The 26,775-nt window shown below is 44.6% G+C and overlaps 1 protein-coding gene across 1 annotated transcript; it reads right to left on the bottom strand.

The window, feature by feature from the left end:
- Positions 1-16,265: 16,265 nt before the first annotated feature.
- TUBB (tubulin beta class I) lies at positions 16,266-25,948 on the bottom strand. The gene is made up of 4 exons (XM_073598920.1): positions 25,787-25,948; positions 20,604-20,712; positions 18,933-19,043; positions 16,266-18,451 (listed from the first exon to the last, which is right to left on the bottom strand). Exons 1-4 carry the CDS (start codon positions 25,841-25,843, stop codon positions 17,394-17,396), a joined length of 1,335 nt encoding a protein of 444 aa, XP_073455021.1. The 5' UTR covers positions 25,844-25,948; the 3' UTR covers positions 16,266-17,393.
- Between the last annotated feature and the right edge of the window lie 827 nt (positions 25,949-26,775).

Below are 26,775 nucleotides of genomic sequence, written 5' to 3'. Positions count from 1 at the left end.
AGCAGATGGGCTACAGCAGCAGAAGACCACTCTGGGTGCCACTCCTGTCAGCTAAGAACAGGTAATTGAGAATACAATTTGCACAGGCTCACCAAAAATTGGACAATAGAAGACTGGAAAAACGTTTCCTGGTCTGATGAGTCTCGATTTCAGCTGCGACATTCAGATGGTAGGATCAGAATTTGGCATAAACAACATGAAAGCATGGATCCATCCTGCCTTGTATCACAGTATTCAGGCTGGTGGTGTAATGGTGTGAGGGATATTATCTTTGCACACTTTGGATCCCTTAGTACCAATTGAACATTGTTTAAATGCCGCAATCTACCTGAGTATTGTTGCTGGCCATGTCCTTCCCTTTATGACTACATTGTACACATCTTTTGATGGCTCCTTCCAGCAGGATAATGCACCAAGTCACAAAGCTCAAATCATCTCACCACTGGTTTCTTGAACATGACAATGAGATCACTGTACTCCAATGTCCTCCACAGTCACCAGATCTCAATCCAACAGAGCATCTTTGGGATGTGGTAGAATGGGAGATTCGCATCATGGATGTGCAGCCGACAAATCTGCAGCAACTGTGTGATGTGATCATGTCACTATGGACCAAAATCTTTGAGGAACGTTTCCAACACCTTGTTAAAATGCCACAAAGAATTAAGACAGTTCTGAAAGCAAAAGTGGGTCCAACTCGGTACTAGCAAGGTGTACCTAATAAAGTGGCCGGTAAGTGTATATAGCCATCACAATTTGCTTTCACATCAGTGCCTGCTCTCCAGGAGCTCACAATTCAAGCTTCCTATCTCACAAGCATTTACAAACTGGGGCCTATTTACCTACCAGCATGTCTTTTGGGGTGTGGGAGGAAACCTGAGACACCCTATTGGTCTCTTCTGTCATAAATGCTTCTCCCTGCCTGTCAGTGTTAATGTACACTGAGCTGTGCACGCACAGCTCAGTGTACATTCATGGCATCCCTGTAATGATGTGACTAGCGCGTGCATGCGTGGGAGGAACGTAATCAGTGCCATTCAAGAGGCCATGCAGACCAGACCTGGAAGGAAGACCAGGAAGAGATGGAAGCACCAGTGACCAGTGGGAGCAATGACAGCACAGCGCCGGAGGGCATGATTTGAGAGGTAAGTCCACAGAATCTCACAAAAGATTCTGATTAAGATTCAGGTAAAGAAGGTTCCATAGGACAGTTCTGGGAGTCGGACAGACAACCTCACGGTCATATGTCAATGGAAAAGTAAGAACCTTCAAAGCATGTTATCCTAATAGGATATCATGCTGAGGCTGGTAGGAAAAAGGCTCCAAGGGTACCCCTCCTGAAGTCAGACTGACAAACAGTGACAAGCAGTGTTGCCAACCGCCCATAGATTTACGGGCAGCCCGTAAAAACGACCCGTTTTTCGGGGCGCCCGTGAATGCACGTTACGGGCACCGGTGCCCGTAAAAATGATGGCCGCGAGCCGGCCACGCAACTGCGCATGCGCCGTTCCGAAGCCGGCCGGGCTCGGGAAAGCTCGTACGCGCTCGGCCGGGCGGCGCATGCGCAGTAACGTAATACCGCCGCCCGGCGCCATTTTCGAATCGATCGTGCGCGGCCGCGGCGGCAAGGCAAGCTGACAGCTGAGCTGAGCCAGGCGACTCTGTCCTGTCATGCAGTGCATGACTTGGCTGGCTGCACACACAGGAGGTACGGAGAGCGAAGCTGTGGGGGAGAAGGGATTGGGATCTAAAGGAGGACATTACTGGGACTGGAGCCGGAAGAAGTAATATGATGGTGAATAGAGCATATCAGTCTCTGTCCCTGGGCCCTGGCTGCATGGCATATGCAGGGGACAGAGACTGATGTGCTCTATTATTCACCATCATATTACTTCTCCAGTCCACATCAGATTCATCAGTGTGCTGTGTCCTCCTCCTGTACCCCTTTCACCTCTCCACAGGTCAGGGCAGAGGTGAAAGGGGTACAGGAGGAGGACACAGCACACTGATGAATCTGATGTGGACTGGAGAAGTAATATGATGGTGGACAGGGGAGGAGGCTGCTGTGAGGATGTGTCCTGTCCGCAGTCTTTGTCCACCTCTTGTAGTATGTCCGCAGCCTCTGTCCCCCTCCTGTAGTATGTCCGCAGCCTCTGTCCCCCTCCTGTAGTATGTCCGCAGCCTCTGTCCCCCTCCTGTAGTATGTCCGCAGCCTCTGTCCCCCTCCTGTAGTATGTCCGCAGCCTCTGTCCCCCTCCTGTATCATGTCCGCAGCCTCTGTCCCCCTCCTGTAGTATGTCCGCAGCCTCTGTCCCCTCCTGTATCATGTCCGCAGCCTCTGTCCCCCTCCTGTAGTATGTCCGCAGCCTCTGTCCCCCTCCTGTATCATGTCCGCAGCCTCTGTCCCCCTCCTGTAGTATGTCCGCAGCCTCTGTCCCCCTCCTGTAGTATGTCCGCAGCCTCAGTCCCCCTCCTGTATCATGTCCGCAGCCTCTGTCCCCCTCCTGTAGTATGTCCGCAGCCTCTGTCCCCCTCCTGTATCATGTCCGCAGCCTCTGTCCCCCTCCTGTAGTATGTCCACAGCCTCTGTCCCCCTCCTGTAGTATGTCCGCAGCCTCTGTCCCCCCTCCTGCAGTATGTCCGCAGCCTCTGTCCACCTCTTGTAGTATGTCCGCAGCCTCTGTCCCCCTCCTGTAGTATGTCCGCAGCCTCTGTCCCCCCTCCTGCAGTATGTCCGCAGCCTCTGTCCACCTCTTGTAGTATGTCCGCAGCCTCTGTCCACCTCTTGTAGTATGTCCGCAGCCTCTGTCCACCTCTTGTAGTATGTCCGCAGCCTCTGTCCACCTCTTGTAGTATGTCCGCAGCCTCTGTCCCCCTCCTGTAGTATGTCCGCAGCCTCTGTCCCCCTCCTGTAGTATGTCCGCAGCCTCTGTCCCCCTCCTGTAGTATGTCCGCAGCCTCTGTCCCCCTCCTGCAGTATGTCCGCAGCCTCTGTCCACCTCTTGTAGTATGTCCGCAGCCTCTGTCCACCTCTTGTAGTATGTCCGCAGCCTCTGTCCACCTCTTGTAGTATGTCCGCAGCCTCTGTCCACCTCTTGTAGTATGTCCGCAGCCTCTGTCCACCTCTTGTAGTATGTCCGCAGCCTCTGTCCACCTCTTGTAGTATGTCCGCAGCCTCTGTCCACCTCTTGTAGTATGTCCGCAGCCTCTGTCCACCTCTTGTAGTATGCCCGCAACCTCTGTCCACCTCTTGTAGTATGCCCGCAACCTCTGTCCACCTCTTGTAGTATGCCCGCAACCTCTGTCCACCTCTTGTAGTATGTCCGCAGCCTCTGTCCACCTCTTGTAGTATGTCCGCAGCCTCTGTCCACCTCTTGTAGTATGCCCGCAACCTCTGTCCACCTCCTGTAGTATGTCCGCAACCTCTGTCCACCTCTTGTAGTATGTCCGCAGCCTCTGTCCACCTCTTGTAGTATGTCCGCAGCCTCTGTCCACCTCTTGTAGTATGTCCGCAGCCTCTGTCCACCTTCTGTAGTATGTCCGCAGCCTCTGTCCTTCTCCTGTAGTATGTCCGCAGTCTCTGACCATCTCTTGTCTCTTATCATGTCTGCAGTCTTTGAGGGGATCCTAGAAAGGATTCAAGAGTGGGAGCGCTGCCGGGATGGGGGTTACGGGAAGAGACAGACACGTGTGGACTGTGGAGAGGAGGCTATAGAATAGCCACCAAGCTGGAGCCATCTGACTGAGCCCTGCTGGGTGCACCTGAGAGGAGGTCAGTGACAGCGCCGCCAGGCCAGTCTGGGGGGGTCACTGATGTAAGGCGGAAGTAAATACAATAATGTAAGGGGGCACTGATATAAAGGTTCCCCCCCTATATTAGTAATCCCCCCCTTACCTTAGTGTATTCACACTGCGGAAGGTGGTCTCTGGTCACCATCCTGCAGACTCTGATGTAAGGGGGAACTCTCTGCTGGCCGGGTTATAGTAACCTGACCTTCATGTAAATTGAGAAATATGTTTTTTGACTTTTGTTTAACTTAAAGACATTGCTAATAGCACTAGCTATGTGTTTATAGTTCAAATATTAATATTTGCAATGTTTAGCACTAAAAACAGTAATTTTAGGTACTTTTTTTCAGTGTCAGTAAAAAATGTGGATCTGCCAGTAAATTTCATGTTTTTTTTTTTTTGCCAGTAAAAAATGGGCACCGTTTGTAAATTTTTACGTTCTGCCAGTAAATTTCACTTCGGGGGGTTGGCAACACTGGTGACAAGACACCAGCAATAAGGTAAGTAGGGAGAAAAAAATGCCACAAACTCATAGAGGTGCACAAGACACCAGAGGAACACAAGGATGTGATGGGAACTATCCACCTAAATATCAGGTGTTTAGGTGGATAGTTCCCTATGGGGTTTGACAGAAGTTCTAAGCATGGTTCTAAGAAACATCTTTGCTGCCCTGATCGAGCAAAGCCAAGGAGCAGGGATCTTAGCTGCACTGCTAAGAACAACTACCTGATTAGGGACAGGAACAAAGAAGATGTCAACAATAGGCTGCACATTAGTCACCCAGGGAAGATCTTGCTTCCAGTGATCAGGCCCCTGAAAGACCTCTGGATGTACTCTATCCCTAACCTGGGGGTACTGGCAAGAGGACCCCAGCATGTTCTGCCTGCTGACAATCCAGGGCTATCCAGCAATGGAAACTTCCTGCTAAAAAAGGAGATGAGGAGTCAAATCCTACTCCTTGAGTAAAAGGCTCAGGAGGTTCAGAGGTAGAAACTTCAGGGGAGGCCACTGGGGATGTCACTGGAGTACTCTTAGAACCTCTGTGGGCAGAACGTCCCAGTAACTGAGCACAAGCAGATAGGAAATCCAAAGAGGACGTGTAGGTCTCTTTGGACATAAGGGAAGCCTCGGCCATACCCAACAGAGCTGAATTAAACTCCCATGACAATAGGGGTCCCAGGTGTCAGATTCTAGACATTAGTTCCTTTTTGGGATACTTACTAGGGGAGTGTGAACTGAGGTCATCTGTGGCAGCAAGACTCTCCTTTGTATCTTAGCAAAGACATGTTGCATCTGTACAGTTGTAATGCAGCTAGGTTTGAAGTAAGGCCAGACCTCAAGTATTCAGAAATCCAGGCAGCTGGTGCTGAAGAGGGTTTCAGATGGCTAGAGGTGACAAAGCCACTTTAGGAAGGCAGTAGAAACATACTGAAGACTGGAGATTCACATGGTCCTTTTAAGAGTAGGAACAGCAGCAGGATGATGTGTCCTCCAAGCTGAATGACAAAAAAGAAAGCACACTCATCACTCCACCCAAGTGACATCAATGCTTGATCCCTCACCCTTAACCCTTACTGCACTAAACTGCCAGTGGTGGGAAATTTAAAACGGTGCCCAATGATGCAATAGTGAGGTAGTTCCTACTGCTTCAGCCCAAGTAGCCTTCCTCACTAAGTGAATCTTCAGATACAGAGTCATACCTGGGGCTATGCCTTGACTCTGGATCCAGAAAGTGCTCTGCAGCTAACACAGTACACTCAGGTTTGAAAAACACCACAATGCAGACCCCTGTGCCCAAATTGCAGGCTAGCCCCACACATCCAGTCCAAGGGGGTATGGCCCCCAAAGCTAGTGCTGAGGAGTTTCCGATCTGGATAGGTGCTACAGTATCTCACTAAAGTGAGTACACTTCTCACATTTTTGTAAATATTTTATTATATCTTTTCATGTGACAACACTGAAGAAATGATACTTTGCTACAATGTAAAGTAGTGAGTGTTCAGCCTTTACAACCACTTTAATAAAGATTATTGCCACAATGCTTTTTTTTTATCCTCTGTGAATTCAGTCAAGATTCCATGCTACAGCACTGCTTGAGCTGGTCTGTACACACAGTATCTCACAAAAAGAGTACACCCCTCACATTTTTGTAAATATTTTATTCTATCTTTTTATGTGACAACACTGAAGAAATTACACTTTGCTACAATGTAAAGTAGTGAGTGTGCAGCTTGTATAACAGTGTAAATTTGCTGTCCCCTCAAAATAACTCAACACACAGCCATTAATGTCTAAACCGCTGGCAACAAAAGTGAGTACACCCCTAAGTGAAAATGTCCAAATTGGGCCCAAAGTGTCAATATTTTGTGTAGCCACCATTATTTTCCAGCACTGCCTTAACCCTCTTGGGCATGGAGTTCACCAGAGCTTCACAGGTTACCACTGGAGTCCTCTTCCACTCCTCCATGATGACATCACGGAGCTGGTGGATGTTAGAGACCTTGCGCTCCTCCACCTTCCGTTTGAGGATGCCCCACAGATGCTCAATAGGGTTTAGGTCTGGAGACATGCTTGGCCAGTCCATCACCTTTACCCTCAGCTTCTTTAGCAAGGCAGTGATCATCTTGGAGGTATGTTTGGGGTTGTTATCATGTTGGAATACTGCCCTGCGGCCCAGTCTCTGAAAGGAGGGGATCATGCTCTGCTTCAGTATGTCACAGTACATGATGGCATTCATGGTTCCCTCAATGAACTGTAGCTCCCCAGTTCCGGCAGCACTCATGCAGCCCCAGACTATGATACTCCCACCACCATACTTGACTTAATAGAAAGATAAAAACTGTCACATGGGCTACACCCAAAGTAAGTACTCACCAGGGAGGAATTTCCATAAAAATAATCCCTCTACCTAGTTGGAAATACCAACACCAATTCCAAGTAACAAATGGAGGTGTGTTCCTCTGAATTCAAGCAGCATATAGACATAAAAGGACTACGTCCAAAAAGAGATTCTTCGATAAGGAACAGAGCGTATGTATCAAAAATAATAAACTTTATTAGAAAAATTCAATCCATACATAAAACATGAGATTGTGTCCTCCACCACAAAGGGAAATTAAAAATAGACAACGTCACGACACAGGTAGCTACCACAAACATTCGACTCTCACACTGTCTAATATGATTAAGGGGATATTGGTTGAATGATATATAAAGTGAAATAAGCTAGCAATACTGAGTTGGCTGATCGCTAGATACCTGAGTGTAGGCAGTCCACAAGAAAGACATAATCAACTGCACAGAGGTTAATCAATGTAGCAGTGCGATACACTCATGAACAGTCTCAGATATGAACTTCAATCACCTGGGTGGTCAGGTATAGTGAACTCTGCACAGTCCTGGTGATGGAAATATTGGCGGGAAAGGTAGAGATCCAGAAACACAGTGATGCGGTGACAGATTGACTGTGGGTCAGATATACAGCTAATGTATAGATAGCAGTTTAGGCACTAGACCAAGTGTCCATATAACGCCTTCCACTCTCAGAATAGCACAAATAGGGAAAGGGTATTGAACAGTAAGAGTCAGTATATTAGCCGTATGTCCAAAAACAGTGAGCTGGCTCACCGCTCTCCGGATTCCAAGCAGTTAAACTAAGCTGGAGATCATGGGATCCAAGTTGTGGAAGTAGAGATGGAGCATGTGTACACCAGCTCTGTGGACATCACTGGTAACTGGCGTCTCAGCCAGCAAGCACCGCTCAGATGAGAGGATTACTTCCGTTACTTTCATCTAACGCATCCCGCTAAACATCGGAGAGAGTGTCACCAAGAAGAAAGTTCATGTTTGGGGAACTGTGTCTTCATTGAACACGAGGTGGTGGCGTCGTGTTGACGCGTTTCACTCGAAATTCGAGTTTCTTCAGAGCATACATGGGCATGGGAAGGAGTCCTCTTATATTGCAAAACCAATTAAACTAATTGGTGTAAACATACGTCACTATGCACACGCCCATTTCTTTCTGACAAGCTAAAACACACCAACTTGGGGAAAACCAATCTCTGAGTGCAACAGTTATATATGCATACGGATAAACTCATATTGACATTATTTCTTTGTAGAAGAAAATAAATAGATGATGATATTTATGTAAAACATAGACAGAGCGGGCTCGAAAGCCCAGAATTGTTCAGGGAAAGAGAACATTATCAAAACACAAACACACAAACATTGGTTAGCCATTGGAAAGTAATTGTATCAATCTAAAATTAGGTACACTAATTACCCACAAGAATAGTGTAACCAGGAAAATATTCCTGGTATAGTTCAGAAATTATGAAGTCACCAAAGAAAAAGATGTCTACCTAAGTCCAACATAAACACCTATTTTATAAATTCCTTGAACAATTTTCTTTCAGTATATTAGGATTCTAAGAAGACAGATAGAATACACTTCTTTCTGGAATAAGATTCTGTCGAAGTCACCTCCGTTGGGGCAAATTGAGTGTGTAGATGCCCTTGGCCCGAAGTCCATTTGAGTCACCTCCATGGAAATTCAAGAATAGGGATGAGCCGAACACCCCCCGGTTCGGTTGGCACCAGAACTTGCAAACAGGCAAAAAAATTTGTGCGAACACCGTTAAAGTCTATGGGACACGAACATGAAAAATCAAAAGTGCTAATTTTAAAGGCTTATATGCAAGTTATTGTCATAAAAAGTGTTTGGGGACCCGGGTCCTGCCCCAGGGGACATGTATCATCAATGCAAAAAAAAGTTTAAATAACTGCCTTTTTTTCCCTTTAAATATCGTGCTGAGGGTGTCCTTGGTATGCCTGTAAAGTAGGGCAATTTTCCCGTGTTTAGAACAGTACCACAGCAAAATTACATTTCTAAAGGAAAAAATGTCATTAAAAACTGCTTGCGGTTGTAATAAATTTTCGGATCCCAGCAATATAGATAAAAATCATTAAAAAAAACAGCATGCCCCCCTCCCCCAGTCCATTACCAGGACCTTTGGGTCTGGTATGGATATTAAGGGGAACCCCGCACCAAAATTTTTTAAAAATTGCGTGGAGGTCCCCCCAAAATCCATACCAGGCCCTTCAGGTCTGGAATGGATATTAAGGGGAACCCTGCGCCAAAATTAAAAAAGAAATGGCGCAGGCCCCCCCAAAATCCATACCAGACTTATCCGAGCATTCAACCTGGCAGGCCGCAGGGAAAGGAGGGGGGGAGCACCCCCACTCCTAAACTGTACTAGGCCACATGCCCTCAACATGGGGGGGAGGGTGCTTTGGGGTCCAGTATAGATATTAAGGGGAACCCTGCACCACATTTTTTTTTAAAATGGCGTAGGTTGATGTTGATGGGAACAAGGGCCTCATCCCCACAACCCTTGCCCAGTGATGTGACATCACGTAACGTTAGAGGGGACTAGGTCACCCATTTATGTCACTGGGTGGCCCCACCCTCAAATATATAACAGCTGTCATTGCAAAAAGCCTGCAGTCAGTGGGCGCTTCCCATGGAGGCAGAGTTTTTTCCGTTTTTTTTTTCTCGGGTCTTCGGACACTGTGATTGAAGATGAATGGACATCGCAGGACACTTTTTTTTTTTTTTATAAAAGACTTGTCCCAAACTGTCTCCTGTCATTTTTACCATTTTCACACTTTTTTGGTGAATGTGTACAATGTACCCAATACCCATTCACATGGGGGGGGGCGGGATTTTAGGGTCCCCTTGTTAAAGAGGGCTTCCAGATTCCGATAAGCCCCCCGCCCGCAGACCCCCACAAACACCGGGCAAGGGTTATGGGGAAGAGGTCCTTGTCGCCATCAACATGGGGACGAAGTGCTTTGGGGGGACCCCAAAGTACCCTCTCCATGTTGAGGGCATGTGGCCTGGTACGGTTTCCTGCAGCCTGCCAGGTTGCGTGCTTGGATAAGGGTCTGGTATGGATTTTGGGGGGGACCCCTACGCCATTCTTTTAAACATTTTGGCTCGGGGTCCCCTTAAAATCCATACCAGACACGAAGGGCCTGGTAATGAACTGGGGGGGGGAAACCATGCCATTTTTTTCTGGTACAATTTTTTTATTGAAATATATGACTCAGCTTAATTGCAAAACTTGGATCGAGGTCATACGAGACAGCAAAAAACAAGAATAAGAAAAAAATTAAAAAAGGGGAGGGGGGCAGATGGCAAAGGGACACAAGGGGGGTGCAGAGAAGGTCAGTTAGAGAGGCCTAGGCTGGTCGGATGCAGAGTAGGAAGAGGGTAGGACCACCACGGGCCCCATACCTGGAAGAATTTGGCGTGCGAGTCGTGGAGAATACTAGACATTTTCTCATAAATCATGAGAGTCGTTAAGATGCTCTTCACCTCCGCAAACGAGACAGCCAGGCGGGAGATTGGTAGCAGGGCAGGGAGGAGCAGATTCGGCCGGGCTCTGGTTTCCTTCGTTGGATGGCAAGAGGCGAAGGGATTCCAGAATCACTTGTGCTTCATCCGAAAAGGTCAGGATGTGGTTGCGGCCCTTATAGGAAAAACAAAGCTTGAAGGGGAAACCCTAACGATACCGAATATGATGGGCCAGCAGTGCAGAGATGTAGGGCTTAATCTGTGTCCTTTTCACGATCGTGGACTGGGAGAGGTCTGCGAAGACTTGATAACAATTACCCTGGATAGATCAAGCTTGTCCCTGGCTACTCGCAGGAGGGTTTCTTTAGTGCGATAGTAAGTGAGCTTTATCACAATGTCACGGGGTGGCCCTTCAGGTTTCTTAGGGCCAAGCGCACGGTGGATGTGGTCGAACTCCAGCCTATTAATGGGAATGTCAGGAACTAGCTCCTAGAATAGAGCTGTTGCTGTGGAGGTGAGGTCTGTGACCCTCTCAGGGATGCCTCTGAGACGCAGGTTACCTCTGCGAGCTCTATTTTCAAAGTCCTCCAGACAGAGGTGGGCAGCTTCCAGTTCCCTTTTAAGATCAGTAATGTCCTGCTCATGATTCTCCAGGACTATGGCGGCCACATCTATCTTGTCCTCGAGATCATTGGTGCAGGAGCCGAGCTCCCTGATCTCCGTGGTGAAGTGTGTTGCAAGTTTAGTGGTAGCAGCTGAGAGTTCCACTTGCAGCATGATTTTAAAGCGTGCCAGGTCAGCATCGCGGAGTACAGGCTGCTGATGCCGGGCCACTTCCGAGGCATCACTTTTGGCATCCTCAGGAGGGGATTGTTGGAAAAGGTCCTGGCTCGTGGCCGGAGCTTCCATGATGGCGTCAGGCGGGGAGGCCACAGGAGGATTCCGGTCCGCTGACTTAGCGCTGGAGGAACAGGTGTATCTTCTCTCCATGGGGTGTACAGAGCTGCTGGGATCCAGAGAGGTACAGGGGAAGCCAAGAGTGCCCCCAATATTGGTGCTAATGTGGCTGATGTGTCCAGGCAGCGAGGAGTGAGATTACCGAGCGGCCATCTTGGTTTGCTGCTCACGAGCACCCCCCAATGCCGTTTTTTATCAATGATTTTTATCTATACTGCCTGGATCTGGCAATACATTACAGCCGCAAGCAGTTTTAAATGACATTTTGTCCTTTACAAATGTCATTTTGCTGCTCTCATTCATAAAACTATGTATGGTTGCCGTGTAAGCAGCCTTACATAGTGTGGTGTGTGGACTCCCCCTGAGCCATAATTGGCCAAAGGAACCCTGCCTTTGGCCAATCATGGCTCTCACAGCAGAGTGCGCTGTGATTGGCCAAAGCATGCAGGTCAGGTGCATGCTTTGGCCAATCAGCAGCCGTCAATGCACTGAGATCTCGCAGTGATTTGACAGTCCCGCCGCTCATTATGGCGCGTTCTGCAGGCGCTCAAATTTCCCGCGAACGTCCCATAATTTTCGTCTCGACTCGAACATCAGGCTCATCCCTACTTAACACTATCTGAACCAAATAAGTTTATCTTGGCCTCATCAGAACACAGGACATGGTTCCAGTAATGCATGTCCTTAGTCTGCTTCTCTTCAGCAAACTGTTTGCGGGCTTTCTTGTGCATCTTTAGAAGAGGCTTCCTTCTGGGATGACAGCCATGCAGACCAATTTGATGCAGTGTGCGGTGTATGGTCTAAGCACTGACAGGCTGACCCCCCTACTCCTTCAACCTCTGAAGCAATACGTCTATTTCCCAAAGACAACCTCTGGATATGACGCTGAGCATGTGCACTCAACTTTGTTGGTCGACCATGGCAAGGCCTGTTCTGACTGGAACCTGTCCTGTTAAACCACTGTATGGTGTTGGCCACCATGCTGCAGCTCAGTTTCAGGGTCTTGGCAATTTTCTTATAGCCTAGGCCATCTTTATGTAGAGCAATTATTTTTTTTTTAGATCCTCAGAGAGTTCTTTGTGCCATGTTAAACTTCCAGTGATCAGTATGAGAGAGTGAGAGCCATAACATCAAATTTAACACACCTGCTCCCCATTCACACCTGAGACCTTGTAACACTAATGAGTCACATGACACCAGGGAGGGAAAAAGGGCAATTGGGCCCAATTTGGACATTTTCACTTAGGGGTATACTCACTTTTGTTGCCAGCGGTTTAGACATTAATGGCTGTGTGATGAGTTATTTTGAGGGGACAGCAAATTTACACTGTTATACAAAGCTGCACACTCACTACTTTACATTGTAGCAACGTGTAATTTCTTCAGTGTTGTCACATAAAAAGATAGAATAAAATATTTACAAAAATGTGAGGGATGTACTCTTTTTTGTGAGATACTGTATGTACAGACCAGCTCAAGCAGTGCTGTAGCATGGAATCTTGATTGAATTCACAGAGGATAAAAAAAAGCATTGTGGCAATAATCTTTATTAAAGTGGTTGTAAAGGCTGAAGGTTTTTGACCTTCATGCAGTCTATGCATGAAGGTCAAAAACCTTTAGCATGCAGCTCCCTCCACAGCCCCCCTAATATTTACCCAAGCCCAATCGCGAACCAGCATCGTGCACGAGAGCAGCTGTACTCTCGGGACTCTGCCTCCTCATTGGCTGTGATGCAGGAGCCATTGGCTCGCACTGCTGTCAAACAAAGCCAGTGAGGAGGGAGCAGGGGGCTGGCCGAGTCCCATGCGAGGCTCAGGAGTGAGCACGCACGAGCGCCCTCATAGCAAGCTGCTTGCTATGGGGGCACTCTGAAAAGAGGAGGAGCCAGAAGCACTGGGGTGGAACCTGAAAAGAGGAGGATTGGGCTGCTCTGTACTAAACCATTACACAGAGCAGGTAAGTATGACGTTTGTTCTTTTTTTTCATATATATATTTTAACTTAGTATCACTTTAAAGTCACCAAAATTAAATGTTTTCAGCAGAGCCATGGAAAAAGGGTGTCCAACCTCTTAGGACACAGGCAAAAAATGTAGGCATGCTGGGCAGAAGAGGGGTTATACGGAGGGGCTGGCTTATGTTTTTATGCTTGCCAGCCAGCCTCCCAACCTCCTGTAGGCAGCAGTATAACCCGAATGTTTCTGAACTCATGGGTCACTCCATAGATGAGAAAGAGATTGTATTTTTCAAAAACCGGAGTGTTTGGTGTTGCCTCCTAAAGCCCAGTTTCTCTTCTGCCTTCTTGTAGTCATGTCTATTTCAAGCGTCTATCTTCATGTTTTTATTTTAAGCCCCAAATCTAGCCAAACTTGTTTTGTTGTTTTTTTTCGGTGGGAAATTACATTTCCTTTCAGGTTTTTATTTCTGTATGGGACATCACTGGGGGGATTTTGCATTACCTCCTTTTCTTTGTATAACCAACAAATAACAAGGACAACAAATGAGAAGTTATTAGAAAAGCACATACAGCACTGTCATTATCAGTGGTTCTAGGGTGTTTTAGTTTATGTTCTTATTGGAACGTATTCCTATCCTGTCAGGAATTGAAGGAAACCACCTCAATAGGAACACAGACATCTATAAAAAGCCAAAACAGAAGGTCTATTGACCCTTGCAGCCCCATCCAAAAAAAATAAATAAAAAATTATGGCTGGAGTTGGGCTTTAAACTGTTTATTGAGTTTCTACCAAGTATTTTTCTTGGGCCACCAATCAATATAAATAACATCTTGTAAATGTCCCCCAAAGTGTGAAAACATACCACTTACTGATGCAAAAGATTTAAGGGGAGTTCATGTTCATTATTCTAAAAAGACAGCAGTGTGAGAAACCATATGGTATGTGAAAGATTTGGGAGGATCCTTCTAATGATCACTCATCTTGTAGACTATATTTGTAAAGTTTAGTATCCAGATTTTGGAGAATAAGGTCAAAATGGCCTTTTTTTAAGGTCTCGACTACATGTCTAATGTTCATCCTTGCAGATGCATAATCAAATATGTGCTGTGTTAAATGAAATAAATCACAGCTCCCTGTTCAGGGTCCATTCCCATTAGCGCATCTCCAAAGTCGCACGATTTCCAGTGTGACTTTGATGCAACTTTTGGTGCCAATTCTGATCTGACTTTCCATTATATGGATCAAAGTTACACCAAAGTAGTGCAGGCACCTTTTCAAAGTCGCTGCGACTTTAAGTCGCACTGATTTTAATGGGCGCCATTGAAAAGATTGGGTGTGACTTGACATGAGACTTTGATGTCCAAATGGCAAAAGTGTGAATGGAGCCTTAACGGATAACAATCAGATTTATTTAGCAATCAGTTGTATGTAACTTTTCAGATAACTGTCACATAACTAAAAATGTCTTAATTAGAAGGCCCCATTTGTGCAAAATCCTGTATTTTGCCCATGTAAGGGCAAAGCAGTATCTTTTTTTAATGCCTCTCTCCCTGTTAGCATATACTTTTCTTTTTTCTCTTCCATTGCTCTCTTAAAGTGTTTGTTACCCCAGCATTTCATATTCCTGATATGTGCCTGCTATACCATGTAGTTGTATGAATAAAAGTCTCCTGTTCTCTTTGTATTGCTTCTTTTGTGTTAAATATCTGGTGTTCCTGCCAGTCCCTCTGCTTTCCTATTAGAAACTGATCACACTAAGAAGGAGAACACAGCGTGGTCAGCTCTAGCTATGCTGGGAACGCGGTGTACACTCCTCCATTGATCAGACTTGTACTGACACCTGCCCCACCTCTGCACAGCCATTCATAGGAAAGTTCAGTGTTCTGTTGCCCCCCCCCCCCCCCCCCCAGCTCTTATGCAGCTGAGAAAGGAGGAAACAGAGGTAATGTAATCACTTATAAAAGATGAAAAAGGTATTTATAATGTTTTCTTTTTTTTTTTTTTTTATCACATCTATACACAAATGTTTTGCCTTTCATTTCAATTTTAAACTGAATGGGTTGTTTTACAAGGTGATCGTTTAGGCTACTTTCACACTGAGTGTAAGGGAAGAAAAAAGTCCGGACAGCCGCACGCCAGGAGAATATAATCCAACGAAATTTCTTTATTGTAAAATCAGGAACAAATCATGTACAAAGCACCATGGACAGAATGTACAGATAATCAGCTAACGCGTTTCACGCTCTGCAGAGCGCTTACTCAGCTATGAGTAAGCGCTCTGCAGAGCGTGAAACGCGTTAGCTGATTATCTGTACATTCTATCCATGGTGCTTTGTACATGATTTGTTCCTGATTTTACAATAAAGAAATTTCGTTGGATTATATTCTCCTGGCGTGCGGCTGTCCGGACTTTTTTCTTCCCTTACAACATGGATTAGCATTACCCAGCACCTGGGGCTTTTCAACTCTGAAGAGCAACATTCAGTTTATACCTGGTTTGGATACAACCTGGTGTGGGGAAAACGCTTGTGCTGCAGTTGCATTCCGGATTATTTTCACACTGAGTGCTTGTGCCATTGGCGCTAAATCGCTGCTTGTTTTATGTGGCGCTTTAGGGCTGTTTTAGCGGCGCTTCTTGGCCACTAGCGGGGCGGTTTTTACCCCCCAAAAAATGGTAAAAAGTCCGGTTTTGCGCTGCCCATTCATTGCAATGGGCAGGGTGTTTGGGGAGCACTTTTTACAGCGCTCCCAAACCGCCCCAACGATGCTGCTTGCAGGACTTTTTGTAATGTCCCACAAGTGCACAGCTCCAGTGTGAAAAGACACACTGCAATGAATGGGAGGCGGTTTTCAGGAGCTTTTCAGAGGCTATTTCTAGCGCTCAGTGTGAAAGTAGCCTTAAAATCACTTTAAGGCTGCCAAGGGCAAAAGAAAAATATTCAGTCTTTATGGAGCATGCGATTCCCCCCCCCCCCCTCCCCATGTGACAGCTCTAGTGCTGCTTGGTGTTTGGCCACTAGGGAACCATCACGGTTACATGGGGATAGAGAATTCCCGAAAAACAAAGTAATTTTTAAGTGAAACCATTGTTTTGCCTTGAATGGGCAAAACAAAAGTTCACTTTAAGTTCCAACACTCTTACCTCCTTCCAGCTGAAGTGTTCCACCCTGCATTCAAATAAAGAGCTCATCATACACCAAACAAAACTTAAAAAAAAACTTTTATTTTTTTTTTCCGTCACAGGCTTGTCATCTTTTCAATATGAAAAAGCAACAGTAAAATAAAAAATAATTATGGCATGGGAAGAGAAAGAGAAGAACAGGATGAACAGAACAACAAAAATAAAAGCAGGAGAAGAAATGAAACATCCACTTTTCACTTAGAGAAAGATTCTTCCCCACAATTCCTTCCATTTGCGAACAGCAAAACTCATTATTTTTCTCTTTTTAAATACAATCGTTGCCTTGGTAACCACAGGCCAACTCGAGTACGGCCATCCCAGGCTGCAGAATTCAGGCCCACGTCATTAATAAAACCAAAATCTGCAAATTTAAAAATACTGTTTGCTGTAATAAGAGGTAAGTGCATTTTGTTAGATCTCAAGCACTAGTTGTTATATTGTAAACAATGACGGGCAAAGCCTTTTTTTAATCTTCATTGAGACCTATATCAAGCCAAGCTAAAATTGGAGACATTTTTTCACGGTTTCCATTTAGTTGGTAATTTAAGAAATGGCAGTGATTGGTACATTTTATGTGTGTCCACAGTAATAACTTAAGGAAATGAAAAAAGAAAGGAAACCGCTTGTAAAAAAGGACAAAGAAGCCACCACTGAACGGGGCTCAGAAAAGTATCGTTAGGATTAGATGTTTTTAGGCTCTTCTACAATCTCTGGGTATAATTAGACTTTTAACCAACCTGTAGCTAGAGACCAGCACTAAGCTTTAGGTAAAGGTTGAGAATTTTGACTTTAAGTAGGCCACCTTTTGATGGAACTCGAGTAATCAAAGCTTTGCCGGTCATCTAAAGAGCCTGCTACAGCTTACCAGCTGTATGACAGCTCCTAAGATCAAACTGAAAACCTTAACAAGATGTAACCTGCTCCAACCAAGGCCTACTATCAAGGACTTTCCACAATACTAAAGCAACATATACAGAGAAGGAATAGTGAAGCATAAAACAAAAACACTGAAAAATGAAAAAGGAGGAATAAAACAAATGTAGATCATCTGTAAAGACTTTTTTTTTTCTCTCAGCCTGAGAATGAAGGAGGAGGAAGAAGTGGAGACGGAGAGGGAGTAGTGGTGGTAAAGGTGGTGGTAGAGAGATCTCAAGCCTCCTCCTCTGCTTCTTCATTGAAATCTTCCTCTTCTTCTGCTGTAGCATCTTGGTACTGTTGGTACTCGGAGACAAGGTCATTCATGTTGCTTTCAGCCTCTGTGAACTCCATTTCGTCCATGCCCTCTCCCGTGTACCAGTGAAGGAAAGCCTTGCGACGGAACATGGCAGTGAACTGCTCCGAGATGCGTTTGAACAGCTCCTGGATGGCGGTGCTGTTGCCGATGAATGTGACTGCCATCTTAAGGCCGCGTGGTGGGATGTCACACACTGCCGTCTTGACATTGTTGGGGATCCATTCTACGAAGTAGCTGCTGTTCTTGTTCTGGACATTAAGCATCTGCTCGTCAACCTCCTTCATGGACATGCGACCGCGGAACACTGCTGCCACTGTCAGATACCGGCCGTGGCGTGGATCACAGGCAGCCATCATGTTCTTGGCATCGAACACCTGCTGAGTGAGCTCAGGCACGGTTAGTGCACGGTACTGCTGACTGCCTCGGCTGGTCAGAGGAGCGAACCCTGGCATAAAGAAGTGGAGACGTGGGAAGGGGACCATGTTGACTGCCAGTTTGCGAAGATCAGCATTCAGCTGGCCTGGGAAACGTAAGCAGGTGGTGACTCCACTCATGGTAGCACTAACCAGATGGTTCAGGTCTCCATAGGTTGGGGTGGTCAACTTCAGGGTGCGGAAGCAGATGTCGTAAAGGGCTTCATTGTCAATGCAGTAGGTCTCATCTGTGTTTTCAACCAGCTGATGAACTGAGAGTGTGGCGTTGTATGGTTCCACAACAGTGTCGGACACCTTGGGGGAGGGCACAACACTGAAGGTGTTCATGATACGGTCAGGATACTCTTCTCGGATTTTGCTGATGAGAAGTGTGCCCATACCAGATCCGGTACCACCACCCAGGGAGTGTGTGAGCTGGAAGCCCTGAAGACAATCACAGCTCTCTGCCTCCTTTCTTACCACATCTAGAACAGAGTCTACCAGCTCAGCTCCTTCTGTGTAGTGGCCCTTAGCCCAGTTGTTGCCAGCACCACTTTGTCCTGAGGAAGGAAGAAAAGTATTAAGTATAAGAGTATACTATTAGAGCTATTAATAATCTTAAATCAGCAAACATTCAATAACCCAGGTAAATTCATGTGAGCCTTATTAAAACTGTGTGCATGCAATAAGCAGTCACACTCAAACAGTGCAAAGTGCAAATTGTAACTGCAAACTGCATAAACCCATCTCAGAGCAAGCAATCAGAATTCCAGACCGGAAAAATATAGCTTCTGCTATGAGTGCTGGACTTTGAACTTAAAGATTCGCTGTTTGCACAAAATAAGTCTTTACACTTTGCTGCTAAGACAAGATACTGTATTTTCATACAATTAAGCTGCCTTCCTGGTACAGATCCCAACGAAGGACATCATGCTATATAGCAGCTTTTCTTATTTTAGGTTTCCTAAATTTTTAGACTCTTGTTGTACTTAAAATAAAATATATGTAAAATGATATTTTCTTTAACTTAGTAAAGCTTACCAAATACAAAATTGTCGGGCCTGAATATCTGTCCGAAGGGCCCGGATCGGACAGAGTCCATTGTTCCTGGCTCCAGATCGACGAGGATGGCTCTTGGGACATATTTGCCACCTGTATAGAAAAAAATAAAAAATAAAAAAAATAAAATATATACCAAAACAGATATAATTCGTTCTATGGCACCACTGGCTAAACCTTTGTTAGCAAGCACAGTTTTAAAAAGAAGCAAGTCAGTTAGAGGAATGCAAGCCGCAAGCCACACCCTCATTTGACATTTAGAGCTCTAGAGAAACAACAACAAAAAAACCCTCCAAATTCCAAACACATTTTTAAAATGACAAATGTGAAGAAGCATTCAGGGATCATTCACACTAGCTGACTCTGTAAAATGCAGCATTTGACCATGCAGGCTAATGTCTGTGTAAAGTTCAGCAGGGGGCGGTGCAATGTTCAGGGCAATGCACTCTTTACTTTCTCTTTTATTGTTCCCTTTATTTGTCACATAATGACACTTCATTCATGTCGCTGCAGAGCAGTGTGATGACATGTGGTGACATTTAGTGCACTGCAGGAAAAATACAAGGCTGCATTTTTTTTTGCAACAATGTGTAGCAATCCAAATTTAACCTACCAAATCTAAATTCTCCAAAGACAATGAGTCATTGGATGCTACAGACTGCTGCACTGTGCACAAGCTAATACTGGACCATAACAATTTTATGCTAGCTAGCACTATAATAAAACTTGTGAGCAAGGTGCAAGGTGTCCAATGCAAAATAAAAAAAAATAAAAAACTGTACTCAATGAATGCAATCAAATGCACAACTTCAAGTAGAAGTCCAGCCTAAACCTAACCAGTCCTTAAAATGTCCCCTTCCCCTTCTTAACACCTATCCTGACTAACCTGTGTTAAAAAAGATGCATATACTTACCCATTTTTAGCACGCTCTGGCCTGGTCACATTATCAGGTTCCTGTTTGTCTGCCAGTGGAGACTTAAGGGGAGAGGAGGGAGCACTGACAATGACTTGGACATTGGAGGCTATTGTGACTTCACCGCTCTGGGAAATCCAAGCCATTGTTAAGCGCCCTCTCCTCCCCCCGGCAGCTACCGCTGCGTAGCAAGAGGATCATGTGAGCAGACCAGTGTGGGCTGAAAATAAGTATTTAGAGTTGTTTTTCTTACACACAGTAAAATGTACTTAGCATGCCAATGAATGGCGAAGGAAGGAAGGCTAAATATAATTCGATTTCTTTTTTAAGGACACCTATGCTGACAGAAATATGGGGACAGCCATTGTTGATTTTTTTTTCTCAAAAAAATGCCAGCTACCTTGGTTTAATGCTAATCTAATGATTTCAATCATTTTGGTGTCACTTGCCAGGAACAAGTATAACTATACGAGTATTGACTTAACTGTATGCATGCACCAGGTCAGTAAATCAGAAGAGAAGGAAACAGCGATAAGTACCAGGCAGCTAGCAACTTCATAAGGAGGTCCATAATGTCGTTCTCACAGCAGAGGTTTGCTTTAAACTATTTTGCTGGATTCTAGACCTTGCTAAAGCTTCTAAGTATCTGTATAGGCTTTTCCAGTCCTGACCAAGTTATGTGCTGTCACCACATAGGAGTTCATAGGATTAAAGTATGTTTGAGGGGGACTCAGATTACCTGTTGCCTCATTGTAGTAGACGCTGATCCTGTCCAGCTGCAGGTCGCTGTCTCCATGGTATGTTCCTGTTGGGTCGATTCCATGCTCGTCACTGATGACCTCCCAGAACTGTGAAGAAAGATGAAATAAACTTTAGGGACATGTCATTGAAGGTTCTCAGTTTCACAGTCTGATCTACTGGCAGATAGAAACAGGAAGCTCCAACCACATCCTCATTCTGCTGCTTTTTAACTTGAATACATCTGTAGAGTCACTTAAAGAGTCCTCCTACCCAAAACTGGTATTTCAGTTACTGGTAGATGATTTGTGAGTTACCCACAAAAGTTGTTAATCCCTCAAGAACCCTGGGGACCAGATGTATTCGCCAACGTACCAGTCTGTAGCTGGGAACCCACTAGCAGGTGTGACACATATGGGATCTCAGGCTTCAAGGGAAAATGCAGAAACCAGATTTGGGTTTATTGCAGTCATGGCCGCTAGAAGTGAGGCTTATCCACCCCACTTGATTTTTGTACTGATTGTGTATGCTGCAGTAGAATCAATGTGACATTGTGGCAATGGAGGACTAAGCTAGGAACCCTGGCAAAGAAATTTTGCCCCACAGCCATTAACATATTTAAGAGGTCAGTGGGCAACTCAACCCACCCATAATCAAATCATCTGTTGTGGTTGGACTGACCCTTCAAATAAGGGCTCTCCAAACTTTCTAAACAAAGAGCCTTCAGGCTACCAGACTAGTGCCAGCTGAAGTAGAATGTCCTGGCATCCAGTGGGAGTAAACAATGACCTATCTTTGGTGTTAGTGGGAGGAAAAGTGCCCCATTGTTGGTGGCAGTTGGAGAAATAGTGCCCAGTCGTGGTGTCAGTGGAAGGAAGAGAGCCCTTTAGTAGGTGTCAGCTGGAGAAATGCCCCATCATTGGTGCCAGTGGGAGGAATAGTGCTCCATTTCTGGTGAAGTGGGAGGAATAGTGCTCCAAGGGCCAGATAAAGGCAAGCCAAGGGCTGCATCTGGACCCTGGGCCACAGTTTGGAGAATGCGGCTTTAAATATAGTAGCTTAAAGCGGAGTTCCACCCAAAAGTGGAACTTCCGCTTATACGTTCCCCCCACCCTCCGGTGTCATATTTGGCACCTTTTAGGGGGGAGGGGTTACGGGGACCCATTTTTGACAGGTCCCCTTCCCCACTCCTGGGAGATGGGTCGCGGCCCGATCTCCCGGAAGTTTGGCGCCCCTGCTCTGCCGCCGGGCCAATTAGAAAGCGCATGCACAGTAGGGAACCAGCCGAAAGGCTTTACTGCCTGGTTCCCTTACCAGGAATGGCAGCGGCAGCACCCGGGAGTCGATCTGAAAATCGGCTATGGTCCAGACTCTGCAGGCTCCCTGGACAGGCAAGTGTCCTAATATTAAAAGTCAGCAGCTACAGTATTTGTAGCTGCTGACTTTTAATTCTTTTCACCCAGGCTGGACTTCCTCTTTGAGGTCACAGATCAGAGTGCCAACACCAACGCAACACAGTAACTTGATTGAACTGGTGGGTTTTAAAGTCCTTCTGGGAAATGTGAACAAAACATTCCTAGGAGCTCTGTGTGTATGAATCATGTGCAGTCTTGTGCTCTGTCTGATTCTGTGGCTCTACAATGCTATCCCTACTCTATGGAACGCAGACCTACCCCCACCCCCCTCTCCTGCTTCACTTGAGCGTACTGTGGTTTGGCCTCCCCTCCCCCTCCCCTCACATCTCCACATCGACAGAGGAAGTTGGAGAACAATACAGCCTTACAAATACAGAGGGGGACGCAAGGGGATGTGACGCTAGGCCCAGTCACCACCAAATTAAGTCACTTGCATAGCAAGAGATCAGCAATCCAAAAGAACATTTTGTTTGTAATGTGGTCGAGAGTCAAAGCAAGTCAATATCTATGATCAATCCTATGAAGGACCCATAAACTGTATGATTATAATGGGTAATGATATGACCGATGGGAACATCACTGGTGGTAATCCTGCACCATAAGGTTCAGAAAAGAACTACAAAATGCACTTGCAAATGATGAATGTCTTAGTATAGATTGATGAATGTCTTAGTATAGATTGCAGAGTGCTCAGGAACATAAAACTGCTTTCACACTGAGGCGCTTTACAGGCGCTACAGCGCTAAAACTAGTGCCTGCATAGCGCCTGTAAAAAGCCAGAGGGCTTTCACACTGGAGCGGTGCGCTTGTAGGACAGTAAAAAAAGTTCTGCAAGCCGCATCTTTGCAGCGCTGTAGGAGAGGTGTATACCTCCTAAAGTGCTGGCAAAGCTGCAGCGGCGCTTTGCGGGCGGCTGCTAAAACTACGTGAAAGAGTAGCTAAAAATGGCGGCGCTTTACCGCCGACGCCCCCCAACGCCTCAGTGTTAAAGCACACTAACTGTCATATAGAGTGTAAGCAGTGTCTGTATAATGTATATATGGATGTATCTGCAGGGCCCTCTGATTCTGTATTGAAGTGTATTGTAACTGTACTGTCTGACCTCATGTTGTAAAGCGCTGTGCAATCTGTTGGCACTTTATGAAACCTGTATAATAATAATAATAATAATAATAATAATCTGTCCATCTATCCCTATCTAGTTATGTTTGTATCTATGTATCCCTATCTATGTATGTATGTATTAACCTCTCTTGTATCTTTCTCTCTCTCTCTCTCTCTCTCTCTCTCTCTCTCTCTCTCTCTCTCTCTCTCTCTATATATATATATAAATAAAATGTAGACAGAAACATAGCTATCACTATAGATAAAATACAGACCGTAGATAGTAGATATATATATACTGATCTACTGTCTATATTATATCTATATTAATAGCTATGTTTCTGTCTACATCATGTTCTATCTATCCTTTGCTTTCTCTATACTGTATCACTCTCTTATCTCCCTTGCATGTATCCCTGTATTATTAGTGCTTTATATTCTGTACTATCATACTACTAATATTGTTGTTTATATTGAACAACCTCTTTTATCCGTTATTGAAATCTTATAGTATGCACAGATCTCTGCTGCTCAGGGATAGATGGGGGTGTAGGTTTACACCCCAGGGTGTGGCACTGCAGCTGTACCAGGCTGTCATCAGCATAGACTTACAATGTGTAGCACACATCCGCTATCTCAGCCATCGGTCACGCTGCCAGCCCATTATAATTAGAGGGTCCCCCTATTCTATTTAGAGCTGGCACCGCACAATACTCTGACGCTTTAATCACCCAGTCTTGCAGCCATTAGGAAGACAACTGGAATTGTATTTCAGAATAATACAGTGAAACAAAGCTATTGCTAAAATATTAGCTTTTACATAGCAAAGCCAAAAAGATTTATATTTTGTAAACATTTTACATGAACAAATGTATATTTTTAAGAAATGCGGCAGTTTAATATTTCTGTTTATTTAAATCAAAATAAGTCCTTATGGCTTTATCTAGAGGCTTCCCATGGTGAAGATGTACATTCTTCTACCCTGCAGATGGCTATGTGATGTGAATACACACCCTTCCCCTAATCTTTCCTGTAATAGTATTACTGGGCAGCTTTACTGCACTGCAGTTAGCGTCTACATCACAAGCATTTTTTTTTTCCGGGGGGATTTAGGGGTAAAAATAAATGAATATGGGTGAGACCACTTCTAGCAGAAGAAAAAATGCCTCCCAGTGGAGTTTTTGATATTGAAAAAAAGTCAAAAATGCCATTTTTAAAGGAAACTCCCTCCCTATTTTAGAGGTTGCCTGAGAACAAAGACTGAAAAGCTAGAGAGGAAGGAGGAGGTGGTCGGGGGAGGGGAAAGATGTTGGCGCCATAGCACACTGATCTCCTGTTGGGGGGGGGGGATTTTTTTTTTTTTTTTCAAATGTATTCAAATATTTGATTTAAAACAAAATCTGATTTTAATGTTTTAATAAGTGATATGAACATAAAAACTGTATTCAATATTGAAAATATGCAGCAAACGGAATTCCCTAAAAAGGTGTTTTACAATAATAATAAAAAAAAAAAAATACTAATAATAATAAAAAGCAAATAAAAATGCTTAGTGTGTATTTCTAATTACTAGGCTATATATATGCTTAATATATTTATATGTATTTTTTTAATATAATTGGGCGATTTTTTTTTTCTAATTTAAGGCATCTGATGTTTTCCTACTGGATTCCATTCTTTTATACTGGAATAGTATCTGCTCCCAATTCAGTCACAGTTTCCGGGAGTATTGCAGGCACATGGCTGTGCAATGTGGCATTTAACACTTCTGTACGCGGTCATCAGTTCGGATATAAAATCCAATTAAACATATAGAGGATCGCAGTGGAAAAAAAACTGAATGGAAGAAATTCCCTCCAAAACTACATTACCCATTAAAATGTAGATACTGTTCAACAAATGTAATGAGAATATATTAAAATGAAAATAACTTTATCTGTATTGAGCAGCAACAATTTTTTTTTTCATTTTAAATATGTATGATATATAGGATCATTATATATAATTACATGTTTAATTGTATTTTTACCACTTTACCAGTATCTTTACTGGTATCTTTACCAGTATTTATTGTTCACACTGGAGATTATATATATATATATATATATATATATATATATATATAATGTGGAAGGCAATACAGGAACACACAGATCCCCCACCTGACAAGTACAGACCCTCTAATGCTATTACTGCTGGGCAGAAACCATAGACTACCGCCATTAGTGTATTGTGATATGTATTTTTTTTATTATTGGAATGCAACCTTCTTTTAATAAAATAATTATGTGTATTTAATCTGGCATATATACCAATTGCATAAATGATTTTAATTCCATATGATTATATACATAAGCTAAAAAAAAAAAAAAAAACAATCAAGCCCAGCCCATCATCATCCTAACCAGGTCCCCATCCAGCATGCAGAATTCTTCATTGGGGGGAATATTTTTTATTTATTTTTTGTTTTTTTAATAATATTGTTTCTACAGATATATGGGGGGGGGGGGGGGCAGTTATATGCATGATGCCCCATTTTCTATAGAGATCAGCCCACATAGGAAGGATCTAATGGCTCAGTACCGTTATATAAAGGTGGGGTGACCATCTGGAGTCTGATGGGTTCTGCCAGCAGGTGCCTATCCTCTGAGCATGCCAGCCTCACCTTAGCTCCGATCTGGTTGCCACACTGACCGGCCTGGATGTGAACGATCTCCCTCATGGTTCTAGCTTGCTGGGTGGTCCGGAGATGGAGCGCTGGAGGTTACGACGTTCTAGTATGGAACGTCTGAGACAATGGCGAGGACAGCAAGGCAGGGAGCCGGGTACTAGGGGCAGGGGGCGGGCTCTGTGCGGGGACGGGGCGGGGACTTCTAGGGGAGCTCTAGGGGGGATGCTGCTGTCACCTTTTCTGCTTTAAAGTGCCATCAGAATAAGGAATTTTATTTTAGTACTTTTTTCCTTCATATTAAAACACAATTATTATTATTAAATGATTATGTTTTTCTAAAAAGTCAAAAATAATTATTTTTAGATGCCACATTGCACTGGTGGCTCTCCACCCTTCATTGTCATACCTGCTCTAACTCAGGGTACACCATCAATATACAATGTGTATAAAAATAAAAAAAATTGAGTGTATTGGGTGTCATAAACATCATGTCAGAATAGAGATGGGTACAATGTGTTGATTTCTTACCAGATGACATGGCTACAGATGAGTGAGGCTGACTGCTTAGCACACAGAGCAGAAAAAGCATCCATAGTAATGGGTGTGTCTCCTGTGCTTTCATTGAATCATTTTTTCTTCTGCATAGGAGCTACACAGACCTGGCAGTGTCACAATCCAGCATTTTCTGTGACAGCCACACATTGGGGGTTATTTACAAAAGGCAAATCCACTTTCTACTACAAGTGCACTGCATTTGCATTTGAAAGTGCACTTGGAAGTGCAGTCACTGTAGAACCAAGGGGGACATGCAAGGAAAATAAAAAACAGCATTTTAGCTTGCACATGATTGGATGATAAAATCAGCAGAGCTTCCCCTCATTTCAGATCTACCCCTCAGATTTACAGCGACTGCACTTCCAAGTGCACTTTCAGTGCAATTTCAAGTGCACTTGCAGTGCACTTGCAGTGCAAAGTGGATTTGC

This window comes from Aquarana catesbeiana, linkage group LG09 (assembly GCF_042186555.1).
Source record: "Aquarana catesbeiana isolate 2022-GZ linkage group LG09, ASM4218655v1, whole genome shotgun sequence".
Lineage (NCBI taxonomy): Eukaryota > Metazoa > Chordata > Amphibia > Anura > Ranidae > Aquarana > Aquarana catesbeiana.
This window is presented reverse-complemented; position numbering and strand designations above follow the sequence as displayed.